Below are 14,408 nucleotides of genomic sequence, written 5' to 3' on the forward strand. Positions count from 1 at the left end.
TGTATCTATTTGCCTGATTAGTGTAAATAGTCATGACCGCTTGAACAAATATCAATTTCAAATCATTATAACATTTTGCTTTGTCACAAAACAATTGTTTTTGTTCGTACAAGTTTATTTGAAATAACAAATTTCTAATTTATTAATATTTCAAAAATTTACAAGTAAGAGATTTAAAAAATGAATTTATTTACTGAACAAATTCAAATAATTATGGCTATTTGAACAATTATCTATTTCAAATAGCTATGACCTTATGTTTTGTTATAAAACAATTTTTTCTATTTATACAAACTTATTTCAAATCTATTTACCGAATAAGTTTAAATAGTTATGACTATTTGAACAATTATTTATTTCAAATCATTATGACTTTTTGTTTTGTCATAAAACAATTATTTTTGTTCATAAAAGTTTATTCATATTAAAATAATATTAATTTATTAATATTTTCATAATTAATAAGTAAAAGATTTAAAAAATAAATATGTTTATCAAATAAATTCAAATAGTAATAACTATTTAAATAATTATCTATTTCAAATTGTTTTAGTCTTTTGTTTCGTTATAAAAAATTATATCAATTTATATAGGCTTATTTGAAATAAAACAATACTAACTTATTAATATTCAAACAATTAATGAGTAAGAGATTTAAAAAATAAATCTATTTACCGAATAAGTTCAAATAGTTTGACTATTTGAACAATTATCTATTTTATATCATTAAGACTTTTTATTTTGTCATAAAATAATTGTTTATGTTCATATAAACGTATTTTGAATAAAATAATATAAATTTACTAATATTTTAAGAATTAATAAGTAAAAATTTTAAAAATAAATCTATTTTCTAAACACGTTCTAATAGTTATGACTATTTGAACAATTATCTATTTCAAATCGTTATGACTTTTTTTTGTCATACACTAATTGTTTCTATTCATAAAGGCTTATTCAGAATAAAATAATATTAATTTATTAAATTTCAAAAAATTAATAACTTAAAGATTTAAAACATAAATTTATTTATCGAGTAAATTCAAATAGTTATGACTACTTATATAATTATTTTATTTCAAGTTATTGTGATATTTTGATTTTTCATAAAACAATAGTTTCTATTGATACAAGTTTATTCAAAACAAGATAATATTAATTTATTAATATTCTAAAAATTAATAAGTTAAAAATTTAAATAATAAATATATTTACCGAATAAATTTAAATAATCATATCAATTTAAATCATTATCTATTTCAAATCGTTAAGACATTTTATCTTATCATAAAATAATTATTTTTACTCATTCAAAATTATTCAAAATAAACCGCCACCACCATCCCATCCCCTTTCCTTTGCCAGCCGATCACCAACCCAACCCCACTGATTCCGAACTACCCCACTAGGAACAGCTCCCATCTCCCACCTACCCTCCACCCACATCCCTACCGAGATAGCCATCGAAACTGCCAAAAAATAAATAGCAACTGTCACAGCCAAAAACAGAAAATAAAAAAACCAAGCCAGCAAAGCCAAAAAAAAAAAAAAATGCAAACAACCACAGTCCTCTATAATCCATCAGGAAAAAAAAAAAAAAAGAAAGAGAAAAGGGCCCGTTGAGGACGAAAAGGACAGAAAATAAAAAAACCAAGCCAGCAAAGCCAAAAAAAAAAATGCAAACAACGACAGTCCTCTATTGAGGAATCCATCAGGAAAAAAAAAAAAGAAAGAGAAAAGGGCCCGTTGAGGACGAAAAGGGCTTTCGGTCATGGGATTTTTTTTTGTTTTTATGAGTGATTTGGGAGAGTATTTTTAAGATTTTGGAAAAGGAGAGAAAAGAGCTATTTTTTTGGGCGGTGGGAGCGACGGCGGTGTATGGAGGTCAGCAGTGGCCAGGAGACTTTTGGATGATCTGAACCGGTAGAAAGGAAGGATGGAAGGGGAGAAACAACATACTTTGGTTTCAGGACGACCGGATGGCAAGAAGAGGGTGAACGGCGGTTTAAAATTTCGGATTAAAGTTTCAGATCTAAGCTATTATGAGGTGATTTGAGCAAAACAGAGGCTGAATCTGAGACGAGAAGGAAGAGAGGAGTCCACGGCTGAAATTTTGGAGCCAACTGACGCCAAACAGCGGCAGTGAACGGCGCCGGGTCGGCTACCGTCGCCGGGATCTGGGTTAGGGGATAGTGGCCGGGTGTGTCTTTTTGTGGAGAGAAAATGTTGCTCTTTGAAAGAGAAGAAGAATGAAATGATATAAAAAAAAAGGTTTTGCATTTTATAGTATAGCAAAAAATGAAAAACACAGGTTTGATGCTCCTGACCCGAACCTCTTACAATGTTTGTATTTAGCAAAGTGATCAATGAATATGGAAATCCTAATAGCACATTTCTCTGATGATGTTGTAGATAAGGTATGTGCCTCTTACATTTTTATTATTTTAATCGATAGCATTTGTATAATAGATCTTTGTTATGGTCTGCAGCCAATTCAAGCTATTTGCATAGATAAGATTAGTTCATATCTTTAGTTTGTGATAGTTATTTTGTTAACTCTTCCACTGTAAAATTTATTCTACAGTTTATACTCAGGCTGTTTTATATTGCAATTAGAGTTAGATTTTTTGCTTTTATTGGTGAGTTACAGTTATGAACTAACTTCTATCCCAAAAAGAAGGGAGAAAGAAAGAAAAGATGAACATGAAAAAAAAAACAGTTTTTTGGTGGACAGTTATGATTATGTCAATTATCATTCATCCAAACCTAATTTTCCATGTGTCCATTTTAACTTTTTGACCATATAATTATAGATTCGTATGGAAACTCCATCTGGGATTAAGGACTCCATTCCTGCTTGGATCAAGTTCTCTGTTCAAGCACCAGGTGAAATCCCATACAACAGAATACAGTATGATCTGCCAGAAGAGGTATAGTTAGTGGCTGTTTGATCTTTTGGTTTTGTTGGAAAGATTAGATAACTTATTCTTTTTAAACTATAAGCAGTTAAAATATTTGGAGCTTGGGGAAAATCAGAAATACAAACTAATGTTTATATGATAATTTTAAAATGGCTGCATGTATGTGAAGATATATAGATAAAAGCATGCATGCACACAAATATGATTAATTGATTATATAAACAAATAATGAATTTCTTATTCATCTTAGTGTAGGTTGTTTTGATGAATGTCTTTCTTTATAACGTTAATATTAAGATCAATGCCCTTAAAGGTTTTTAAGAAAATAATTTTGATTGGTTCTTTTTCATATATGAAGTCAGTTTCTAAATTGTGTTCTCGCTTGCTCAAGTTTAATCAGTGCACAGCACAGTCAACTTAATTTAGTCTGTAATATGTGTCTTATCTCAAATTTTTGTACTCTCTAATCTGACTAATGATTTTTATATTGTAACAGGAAAAGTATGTATTCAAACACCCCCAGCCAAGAAGACCAAAATCACTTAAGTCTATGAATCACATGTTGGAATGAGTAGCATGGTATGGATCTTCCTTTCCCTTGCATGTAGCAAATTGTTATTCAACTCTTCTGTCTCTGTGCTGAATTGCATTTCCTTGGTTTATTTAATTGATTTATTTAATCTTAAAAGAGGAAACCTTAAGTTTGATAAAAAGCTTCATTAAATGCTATCACGTGTGGGATGTTTCAACCCTTCCTATGAAGTGTTCTTGCAAGGTTTTGAGACCGAAAAAGCATGAGGTTTTATAAGACAATATATTTTACAGGAAAACTTAATCTTAGTATTTGTATTTAAACTATCAATTTTAACCCCACCCCCCCTCCCCCCCCCCCCAAAAAAAAAAAAAGAAGGAAGATAGAGAGACATTTTGACTTGCATTGAACATCTTAAGAGCATCAAACAGTATAGCTGTCTGGAAAGGCCTGTAAATTTTGAAACGGAACTTTCCTGCATCCCATAGGCAGGGTGGCCTCTCTTAAAGAGAAAATCTGTCAAATTAAGCTAGCAAAAAGCCACGTAGGTGTATACGGCCTACTTTTTGTGTTCTTTGGTTAAAGGAAGTCCTTCCATTTGGATTATACTAAATAATGAGTATTACTTTAGTTAATGATAATGCAAATGCCAAACAGCTAGCGACTTGGATCTGTAGTAATTACTTTGTGTATAAAAATATCTTAAATAACAGTTTCAAATCAATAACATAGAAGTTGGTTTGATTGCATTTCATTATGATTCTTCACCCATTTCTAAAGCCCATTAAAAAGCCTAAATTTGCAATTAAACCAAAATTTATCTCTAGTTTTCGTCATACTGTCATTCAAAGAAAATTTGTCCCACAAACACCTTTAGTCTTTATCTTCCATGGTACACTTTGGTACGGTTAATCCATTTCCTAGTTTTCTTAATATTATCAACTCTAAGATGCAGGAGCCAATAATTAACACATATGCCAACTTTAGAGATGATGTGCTTCCCCGCATTAAAAGACTTGGATATAATGCTGTTCAAATCATGGTTATTCAAGAGCACTTGTATTATGCTAGATTTGGGTATTCTCTCCATCAAAATATCAGCTCATCTTTACTTGTTGCTGTTTATGTTTGTTAACTTGTACTAAAATGTTATGTTTTGGATGTAAACATAAATATTTCTTCAGAATTTAGTTTTGGTTATGGAAACTAACCTCTTCTACTTTTAACAAGTTGCATTTAATATGTTGTAGGTATCATGTGACAAACTTCTTTGCACCAAGCAGCCATTTTGGAACCCCTGATGATCTTAAGTCACTGATAGATAGGGCTCACAAGTTGGGTCTACTTGTTCTTATGGATATTGTGCATAGGTAATAATTGGACTTGCAGGAGAATATCATTTCTAGAAACACACCCTTTAGCTTTATTTGCTGTTACAGTTTTTGTGCAAACGGTTTTTCCCAGCTTTTTTCATACCAAAAATAAAAAAATAAACTCTTTTTCTTCTTTTTTTTCCTGCATAGACTGTATGGTCATTCTTCTGGTAGACTTGATGCAAATATGGCTATGAGAATTTAGGCTGTTATTGGTCCTTATTCTTCCTATGTTTTCTCTAGTTGCTTTTGGCTTCCTAAATGGTTTCTAAAGAACAAACCTAAAAGGGAGAAAGCAAAGTAATAATTGTTTGAAAATATATATGATTAAATGCAATTTAATTTGTAGTATAATTATTCTATTAAAAGAGAAATCATAGTATTTTGTTCTATAAGAGATTATATTTTTTATTTTTAATTCTTTTAAAGTATTATTGTCTTTTCTACCCATACGTACTTTCTGCTTCTGGAAGCAAAAAGCTAGTAGCAAAAACAACTACCAAATGGAATCTTACTGTATTGTTTACAATGAAAGTTTTTATCTTTTGCATGTCGTTAATGTTAAATTCTTTTCTAAGCTGTAGCAAATTTTTATTCAAGTATTTGCTCTGTTGCTTTGAGTGAGTAATCTTTGCTATAAGTCTCAATTAATTTTTTATTCTTTAGTTAAATTAAGTTATTACTTAATTTTCCCATCCATCTTTGTATCTTACTAATGTTTGACTAATACAGCCATGCATCTAATAATGTGTTAGATGGATTGAACATGTTTGATGGAACCGATGCTCATTACTTCCACTCAAGGTCAAAGGGTCACCATTGGATGTGGGATTCTTTCCTTTTTAATTATGGTAGGTGGGAAGTATGTACTTCTACTGAAACTTCTCTTAAACAATAGCTTGTTGAAAGATTTTGGCTTCCTTCCATCCTATTGTGTGTAAATATTAATTTTTACTTGTTGCTTTAGGTACTAAGGTTTCTTCTTTCAAATGCAAGATGGTGGCTGGACGAATACAAGTTTGATGGGTTCAGATTTGATGGTGTGACTTCAATGATGTACACCCATCATGGGTTGCAGGTAATATCTGAGTGAGTTTGCAAATTTTCTATTTTGCTTGGTGTTATATAATAAGTTACTTGCATGTTCAGATGTTAATTATCAAAGTTTTGACTTTATGTTATATAGAGAAGTAGAACTGATGTAACATTTGGTTCTTGTAAGTGGTGAAGCATCATTTCTCTATGTTTGTTTCTTAACTAAATTCTCTTGAGGACTAAAGGTTGTTAGTGTCATTGCATCATTATAATGTATTATCCCGGCTTAACCTTTGTTTTCTTGAACTTGCTGTAGGTAGCATTTACTGGAAACTACAATGAGTATTTCGGATATGCAACTGATGTAGATGCTGTTGTTTATCTGATGCTGGTTAATCATATGATTCATGGGCTACATCCTGAGGCTGTCACCATTGGTTAGGATGTATGTTCTATAACTCTTCTTTGAGTCACATTGAGCATCCTTCGACTTATAATTATTTATCTGTTCCAGAATTATGATGTCCGCTTTAAGTCTCCTGTCTCCTTTACAGCAACATTTGTTGCACTGGGTTGCGTAAATGGAATGGGGTTTCAATACTTTTTTACGTGATCCATGAGGATGCTAAGTGTAGAAATGGTTTTGAAAAAGTTTGCACACATGTACTTGTCTGTGCGAAAGCCTACCAAACATTTGTGTATTGTACATGTTTTTCTAATTCTCTACTGCTTCATCACTTCTCTTCATGCATCAATTGAATTCATATGCCATGAATAAGTAGGTTACCCTGCTAGTTGTTAAGTGTTTTGATATTGTAGAATGAACTAAAGAATTGAAAAAAATGCTTGTTGTAAATTGAACTAATTTTTATTGTAAACCAAGAGTTATGGAAACATAGCAACTAAAGATGCCAAAAATGAAAATTCCAAAAACACTTGAAAGGAACAAACAAGAATCTCCAGAAATCTTAAAATATCCTTGCTTTTCACATATTTCATCTTTTGTACAAATAATTCACCTAAAGAGCTACTAGCACAATAAAAGGTAATTTATGTTTTACCCTTTAGAAATATTAGCATAGTAAGGAACATTTAATTGATAAAATGTTTATATTGGAGTGATTTAGTTGCAGATTTTCATATATTATTTACAAAAATAACATTCTTTATGTTCTGTGAATGTTGAAGAGGAAAAGAAACAATAGTTGAAGGTAGACTTCCACCATCTTAAATTGTCATCTATCATAATAATCAATTCTCCCCTGCTTTTCTCTTTGACTCTGACCCATGTGCTCTAAGATGTATGCCTCAAGAAACTGTAGTATTTTCTATACCAACTGTTCATAAGCGATGCTTATATCTTCTCTAAATGCAACTGTTGAAAGAAGTTAAAAGTTATCTAAGTTTGGTTTGTCAAAACATTTAGCTTAATGTTAAATCTGAATGTAAACATGGATCTTTATATATATACATATATATGTATGTGAGCATGAATGTTCTTCTTAATGTCTTAATGGACTAAAGATTAGGTGTATAGTCTGGTGCAGTTGGTATTCTTAAAAGCTCCAAATAGAAAAAGTTAAGAAGATAAACCCTGTCAAAGTTTCTATAATTAAGTGCAAAAGTCACCTTGCTTATGTAACAAATAATTGTATTAGCTAATTCATATATTTAATGCCATGCAGTTTCAAGTATAAAAGGGAAGGTGAATGTGTTTTAAGTGCTTAGAAAGCTATGTTGATTTACATTGGCAGTGATTTATTGTCTATTTCTATATTTAAATAACATCTAATGGTCAATTCTACAAATATTAATTGTTTTTTAACAGAATGAGTTTGGTGTCTGGGAGATCTTTTGGCCTAATAATGCTGATTATTCACCACCAATTCCCCATGGTTCTCAAGTGAAGGTAAATTACCTGTAGATGAACATAAGTTTGGCTCTTAAAAGTTATTGTGCTTACATTCAAATGCTACTTGTTTATTATTTCCTTTTTCCACTTTTTAAGTCAGAGTAAAAAGAAAGTATAAAAACTTGCAACTCTTTCCCTGTAGATCAACAATGTATTTAACCTTTTGATCATGATCTGTGGACCAGGAACCTTAGTATGATGCTTTTTTTTTTTACATTGATCCTATTGCATGTGTATATGGTTTGAATAAATCAGTGGTTTGTACTACAACCTTTACAATAATTAATTACTAGAATTCATGACATAAAGGCATTGAAGTATTTAATGGGGTGGTCTCCAAGGCAATCAAAATTATTCAAGGTGGCTGAGTTCAAATCCAACTAACTCCTACCCCAAAAAGAAGGGAGAAAGAAAGAAAAGATGAAGATGAGCAAAAAAACATTTTTTTGTTGGACTGTTATGATCATGTCAATTATCATTCATCCAAACCTCTTTTTCCATGTGTCCATTTTAACTTTTTGACCATATAATTGTAGATTTGTATGGAAACTCCATCTGGGATTAAGGACTCCATTCCTGCTTAGATCAAGTCCTCTGTTCAAGCACCAAGTGAAATCCCATGCAACAGAATGTACTATGGTATGCCAGAAGAGGTATAGTTAGTGGCTGTTTGATATTTTGGTTTTGTTGGAAAGATTAGATAACTTATTCTTTTAAAAACTATAAGTAGATAGCTTATTCTTTTAAAAACTATAAGCATCTGAAATATTTGGAGCTTGGGGAAAATCAGAAATACCAACTAATGTTTATGATAATTTTAAAATGACTGTATGTGTGTGAAGATACATAGACAATAGCATGCATGCATGCCTACGCACAAATATTAATTGATTATATAAACAAATAATGAATTTCTTATTCATCTTAGAGTAGGTTGTTTTGATGAATGTCTTCCTTTATAACGTTAATATTAAGATCAATGCCCTTAAAGGTTTTTAAAAAACCAATTTTGATTGGTTCTTTTTCATATATGAAGTCAGTTTCTAAATTGTGTTCTCGCTTGTTCAAGTTTAATCATTGCACAGCACAGTCAACTTAGTTTAGTCTGTACTATGTGTCTTATCTCAAATTTTTGTACTCTCCAACCTGACTAATGATTTTTATACTGTAACAGGAAAAGTATGTATTCAAACACCCCCAGCCAAAGAGACCAAAATCATTTAAGTCTATGAATCACATGTTGGAATGAGTAGCATGGTATGCATATTCCTATTCCTTGCATGTAGCAAATTGTTATTCAACTCTTTTGTCTCTGTGCTGAATTGCACTTCCTTGGTTTATTTAATCTTAAAAGAGGAAACCTTAAGTTTGATAAAAAGCTTCATTTAATGCTATCACGTGTGGGATCATATTTTTTATGCTATTTCTTTCGACCCTTCCTGTGAAGTGTTCTTGCAAGGTTTTGAGATCGAAAAGTAAAACAGGAGGTTTTATAAGACAATACATTTTATAGGAAAACTTATCTTTGTACTAGTATTTAAACTATGAAATTTAACCCCTCCCCCACCCCCCCCCCCCCCCCCCCCAAAAAAAAAAAAAAAAGGAAGATATAGAGACATTTTGACTTGCATTGAACACCTTTAAGAGCATCAAACAATATAGCTATCTGGAAAGGCCAGTAAATTTTGAAATAGAACTTTACTGCATCCCGTAGGCAGGGTGGCCTCTCTTAAAAGAGAAAATCTGTCAAATTAAGCTAGCAAATAGCCACGTAGGTGTATACGGCCTACTTTTCGTATTTGGTTAAAGGAAGTTTTTCCATTTGGATTATACTAAATAATGAGTATTACTTTAGTTAATGATAATGCAAATGCCAAACAGCTAATGACTTGGATCTCTGGTAACTGCTTTGTGCATAGAAATATCTTAAATAGCAATTTCAAATTAATAACATAGAAGTTGGTTTGATTGCATTTCATTATGATTCTTCACCCATTTCTAAAACCCATTAAGAGGCTTAAATTTGCAATTAAACCAAAATTTATCTCTAGTTTTCGTCATACTGTCATTCAAAGAAAATTTGTCCCACAAAACCTTTAGTCTTTATCTTCCATGGTAAACTTTGGTATGGTTAATCCATTTCCTAGTTTTCTTAATATTATCAACTCTGAGATGCAGGAGCCAATAATTAACACATATACCAACTTTAGAGATGATGTGCTTCCCCGCATTAAAAGACTTGGATATAATGCTGTTCAAATCATGGCTATTCAAGAGCACTTGTATTATGCTAGATTTGGGTATTATCTCCATCAAAATATCAGCTCATCTTTATTTGTTGCTGTTTATGTTTGTTAACTTGTACTAAAATGTTATGTTTTGGACGTAAACAGAAATATTTCTTCAGAATTTAGTTTTGGTTATGGAAACTAACCTCTTCTACTTTTAACAAGTTGCATTTAATATGTTGCAGGTATCATGTGACAAACTTGTTTGCACCAAGCAGCCATTTTGGAACCTGTGATGATCTTAAGTCACTGATAGATAGGGTTCACAAGTTGGGTCTACTTGTTCTTATGGATATTGTGCACAGGTAATAATTGGATTTGCAGGAGAATATAATTTCTAGAAACACACCCTTCAGCTTTATTTGCTGTTACAGTTTTTGTGCAATACGGTTTTTCCCAGCTTTTTCTTACCAAAAATAAAAACATAAACTCTTTTTCTTCTTTTTTTTTTTCCTGCTTAGACTGTATGGTCATTCTTCCGGTAGACTTGATGCAAATATGGCTATGAGAATTTAGGCTGTTATTGGTCCTTACTCTTCCTATGTTTTTTCTAGTTGCTTTTGGCTTCCTAAATGGTTTCTAAAGAACAAACCTAAAAGGGAGAAAGCAAAGTAATAATTGTTTGAAAATATATATGATTAAATGCAATATAATTTGTAGTATAATTGTTCTATTAAAAGAGAAATCATAGAATTTTGTTCTACAAGAGATTATATTTTTTATTTTTAATTCTTTTAAAGTATTATTGTCTTTTCTACCCATACATACTTTCTGCTTTTGGAAGCAAAAAGCTAGTAGCAAAAACAACTACCAAATGGAATCTTACTGTATTGTTTACAATGAAAGTTTTTATCTTTTGCATGTCGTTAATGTTAAATTCTTTTCTAAGTTGTAGCAAATTTTTATTCAAGTATTTGCTCTGTTGCTTTGAGTGAGTAATCTTTTGCTATAAGTCTCAATTAATTTTTTATTCTTTAGTTAAATTAAGTTATTAATTAATTTTCTCATCCATCTTTGTATCTTACTAATGTTTGACTAATACAGCCATGCATCTAATAATATGTTAGATGGATTGAACATGTTTGATGGAACCGATGCTCATTACTTCCACTCGAGGTCAAAGGGTCACCATTGGATGTGGGATTCTTTCCTTTTTAATTATGGTAGGTGGGAAGTATGTACTTCTACTGAAACTTCTCTTAAACAATAGCTTGTTGAAAGATTTTGGCTTCCTTCCATCCTATTGTGTGTAAATATTAATTTTTACTTGTTGCTTTAGGTACTAAGGTTTCTTCTTTCAAATGCAAGATGGTGGCTGGACGAATACAAGTTTGATGGGTTCAGATTTGATGGTGTGACTTCAATGATGTACACCCATCATGGGTTGCAGGTAATATCTGAGTGAGTTTGCAAATTTTCTATTTTGCTTGGTGTTATATAATAAGTTACTTGCATGTTCAGATGTTAATTATCAAAGTTTTGACTTTATGTTATATAGAGAAGTAGAACTGATGTAACATTTGGTTCTTGTAAGTGGAGAAGCATCATTTCTCTATGTTTGTTTCTTAACTAAATCCTCTTGAGGACTAAAAGTTGTTACTGACATTCATCATATTACTTTGTTATAAGAATACCTTAGATTACTTTCTAGTTGCACATTGAAAGTTGACTAGATTGTAGTAAATTGCATTTTCACAGCTAAAAACATAAAGCAATAGAATTCTCAGATAATAACATTGCTTCAATTGCCATTGATATAATAAGAGTTTTATAGGCTCTCATAAGCATTCTAACCCACTATCAAGCTTATAAGTTATGTTTTCAAAAATTTTTTGGCATTGAAAAAGATTACACAAAACACAAGGATAAGAAAGAATGAGATAGCCAAATTATTTTTCAATTGCCATCTCTACCCTGTCCACCACTAGCAATTTTATTGCTTTCATTCAATGCCCACCTCAAAAAACAAACTTTTCTCCTCAAAGTCCAACTGCTCTACAACAACCATTGGAAAATGTGCAATTTTAGCAAATAGCATTGGAAGTAATAAAGATAAGCACACTGTTGGAGCTGCCACTAGAAGTAAGAGAAAAGTCTTATGAGGTTATGGATTATGTACAAACTTAGAAACAAGGAGATAAATCTTAAACGTCAGTAATTCTTTACCAAACATATATATATATATATTTTATGTTAAGTTCCTTTAAGTATTACCTATTATAACTTGATAAATGTTATTCGACAGCCTTGATTGAAAAGTGAGAAAGTAATAGTAATTTGGACAAGTAGAGACAAGAGGTAGGTTGTGGAGGATGTAATTAGTATTCAAGAAAGTCTAAGTCTTTGCTTTAAAAAAAAATAAAGGGAAACAAAAAACCAAAGAAGTTGAAATTTTATTCTATTGACAATTGTTGCCGGCTGTTGATGTTAACTATGTTTTTTTCTTGTTAATGTTGTAAAAACGTTTTCTATTCAACCTTCTGTTGGTTGAATGTTTTCTATACTGAATGTTGGGTAAGAAAACTTTTTGTCGACATTCATCAGATTACTTTGTTATAAGATTGCCTTTAGTATCAGATTGCCGTAGATTACTTTCTAATAGCACATTGCAAGTTGAAAATATTACACTAAACTACATTTTCATAGCTAATAACATAAAGCAATAGAATTCATAGCTAATAACATTGATCTGATAGCCTTTGATATAATAAGAGTTTTACAAGCCCTTATCACAATCTTGACCCATTATCGAGCATATAAGTTAAGTTTTTAGCGTTTTTGTGGTGTTGAAAAAGATTACAAAAAACACAAGGATAAGAAAGAATGGGATAAGCCAAATTATTTTTCAATTGCCATCTTTACCATGTCCACCACCAACAATTTCATTGTTTTCTTTCAATTTCAACCTCAAAAAATTATTTTCTCTCTTCAAAGTCTAACTCTTTGACAACAACCATTGGGAAGAGAGCAATTTCAACAAACAGCATTGGAAGTCACAACGATAAACACATTGTTAGAGCTACCACCAGAAAGAACCAAGACAAAAGTCTAATGAGGTTATGGATTATATACAAACATAGAAATAGGAAGACAAATCTTAAATATGAGTAATTCTTTACCAAACATATATATATATTTTTTATTTTAATTCCTTTAAGTATTACCTATTATAACTTGATAAATGTTATTTGATAGCCTGGATTGGAAAGTGAGAAAGTGATAGTAGTTTGGACAAGCAGAGGCAAGAAGAAGGTTGTTGAAGATGCAATTGATACTCAAAAAAGTCAAGTTCTTACTTCTAAAAGCAATAAAGGTAAACAGAAAACCAAAAAAATTGATATTCAGTTCTGTTGACAGTTGTTGCTAGCTGCTGATGTTAATTGTATCTTTTTCTTATTAATGTTGTAAGAACGCTTTCTATTCAACCTTTTGTTGGCTGAATGTTGTGTTTGAACACTATCTATTGATCAAATTGCTTTGTTATAAGATTGTCTCTAGTATCAGGTTGTCTTAAACTACTTTCTAGTAGCACATTCTAGTAGCACATTGCAAGTTGAGTATATTTCACTAAACCACATTTTCACAGCTAATAACATAAAGCAACAGAATTTACCGCTAATAATATTAATCCAATTGCCATTGTAAATAGTTTTTTTTTTTTTGTTCATAATTATTCAAAAACAAATTTTAATATTTTAAGCTCTAAAATCTTTTATAATATGCACTCAACATTATAAAAAATTAAAATCAACATAAGTTATTATATTTTTTTGTTTAAGCAAGTTTAAAATATTGGATTCAAGATATTCAAATTCATTTTCATTAAAAAATTAGCTACATATTTTAAAACTTAACTCTAGCAAAAATTATTTTTAAAGCAAAACAAAAAATTTAAAAAACGTTAAGCTTTAAGTGCTCTCCTTATGTTTATGCATAAATATAAAAATAAGTTAGCGCACAATTAATCACATCAAGCACCAATAACAGTTTCTCAAATAATGTTCAAATATAAAGTAATTCATGCAATCCCAATATCAAAAGCATCTATATGTAACAATCTCACAAAAGCATCTATATGTAACAATCTCACAAAATAGGGTTTAATAATTTAAAGCTTGACTCTAGCAAAAATCATTTTCAAAGCAAAACATAAAATTTCAAAGCTTTGAGTGCTCCCTCTAAGTTTGGGGATAAATATGAAAACAAGTTAGCACACAATTAATCACATCAAGCACTAATAACGGCTTTACAAATAATGTTCAAATATCAAGATCATTCACGCAATCTCAATATCAAGAGTATTTATACAATCTCAATATCAAAAGCATTCATATGTAACAATCTCAC

At 30.7% G+C, this 14,408-nt stretch overlaps 1 protein-coding gene and 1 pseudogene across 2 annotated transcripts; both read left to right on the top strand.

The window, feature by feature from the left end:
* The first annotated feature begins 2,232 nt into the window (after positions 1–2,232).
* On the top strand, positions 2,233–13,547 carry LOC111284112 (1,4-alpha-glucan-branching enzyme 2-2, chloroplastic/amyloplastic-like; annotated as a pseudogene). Its single transcript, XR_016346349.1, has 16 exons — positions 2,233–2,417; positions 2,814–2,930; positions 3,418–3,500; positions 4,409–4,530; positions 4,704–4,823; positions 5,559–5,677; positions 5,794–5,904; positions 6,178–6,306; positions 7,690–7,770; positions 8,310–8,426; positions 8,948–9,030; positions 9,952–10,073; positions 10,247–10,366; positions 11,106–11,224; positions 11,341–11,451; positions 13,257–13,547. The product of XR_016346349.1 is annotated as a 1,4-alpha-glucan-branching enzyme 2-2, chloroplastic/amyloplastic-like (transcript).
* LOC149516131 (1,4-alpha-glucan-branching enzyme 2, chloroplastic/amyloplastic-like) lies at positions 5,881–11,466 on the top strand. The gene is made up of 9 exons (XM_089768719.1): positions 5,881–5,904; positions 6,178–6,288; positions 6,376–6,438; positions 7,690–7,770; positions 8,358–8,426; positions 9,952–10,073; positions 10,247–10,366; positions 11,106–11,235; positions 11,341–11,466. The coding sequence occupies exons 1-9, from the start codon at positions 5,881–5,883 to the stop codon at positions 11,464–11,466; spliced, it is 846 nt and encodes a 281-aa protein (XP_089624845.1).
* Positions 13,548–14,408: the final 861 nt, after the last annotated feature.

Source organism: Durio zibethinus, chromosome 11 (assembly GCF_047325235.1).
Source record: "Durio zibethinus cultivar Kanyao isolate XHJ-2024 chromosome 11, ASM4732523v1, whole genome shotgun sequence".
Lineage (NCBI taxonomy): Eukaryota > Viridiplantae > Streptophyta > Magnoliopsida > Malvales > Malvaceae > Durio > Durio zibethinus.

Excerpts from the sequence above, each read along its gene's own strand:
- LOC149516131 (XM_089768719.1), top strand. The coding sequence starts at position 5,881 with ATGTACACCCATCATGGGTTGCAG. Across the intron at positions 8,427-9,951 it reads ACTATGGTATGCCAGAAGAG|GAGCCAATAATTAACACATA; the intron begins GTATAGTTAGTG and ends TCTGAGATGCAG. Across the intron at positions 10,074-10,246 it reads TTGTATTATGCTAGATTTGG|GTATCATGTGACAAACTTGT; the intron begins GTATTATCTCCA and ends AATATGTTGCAG.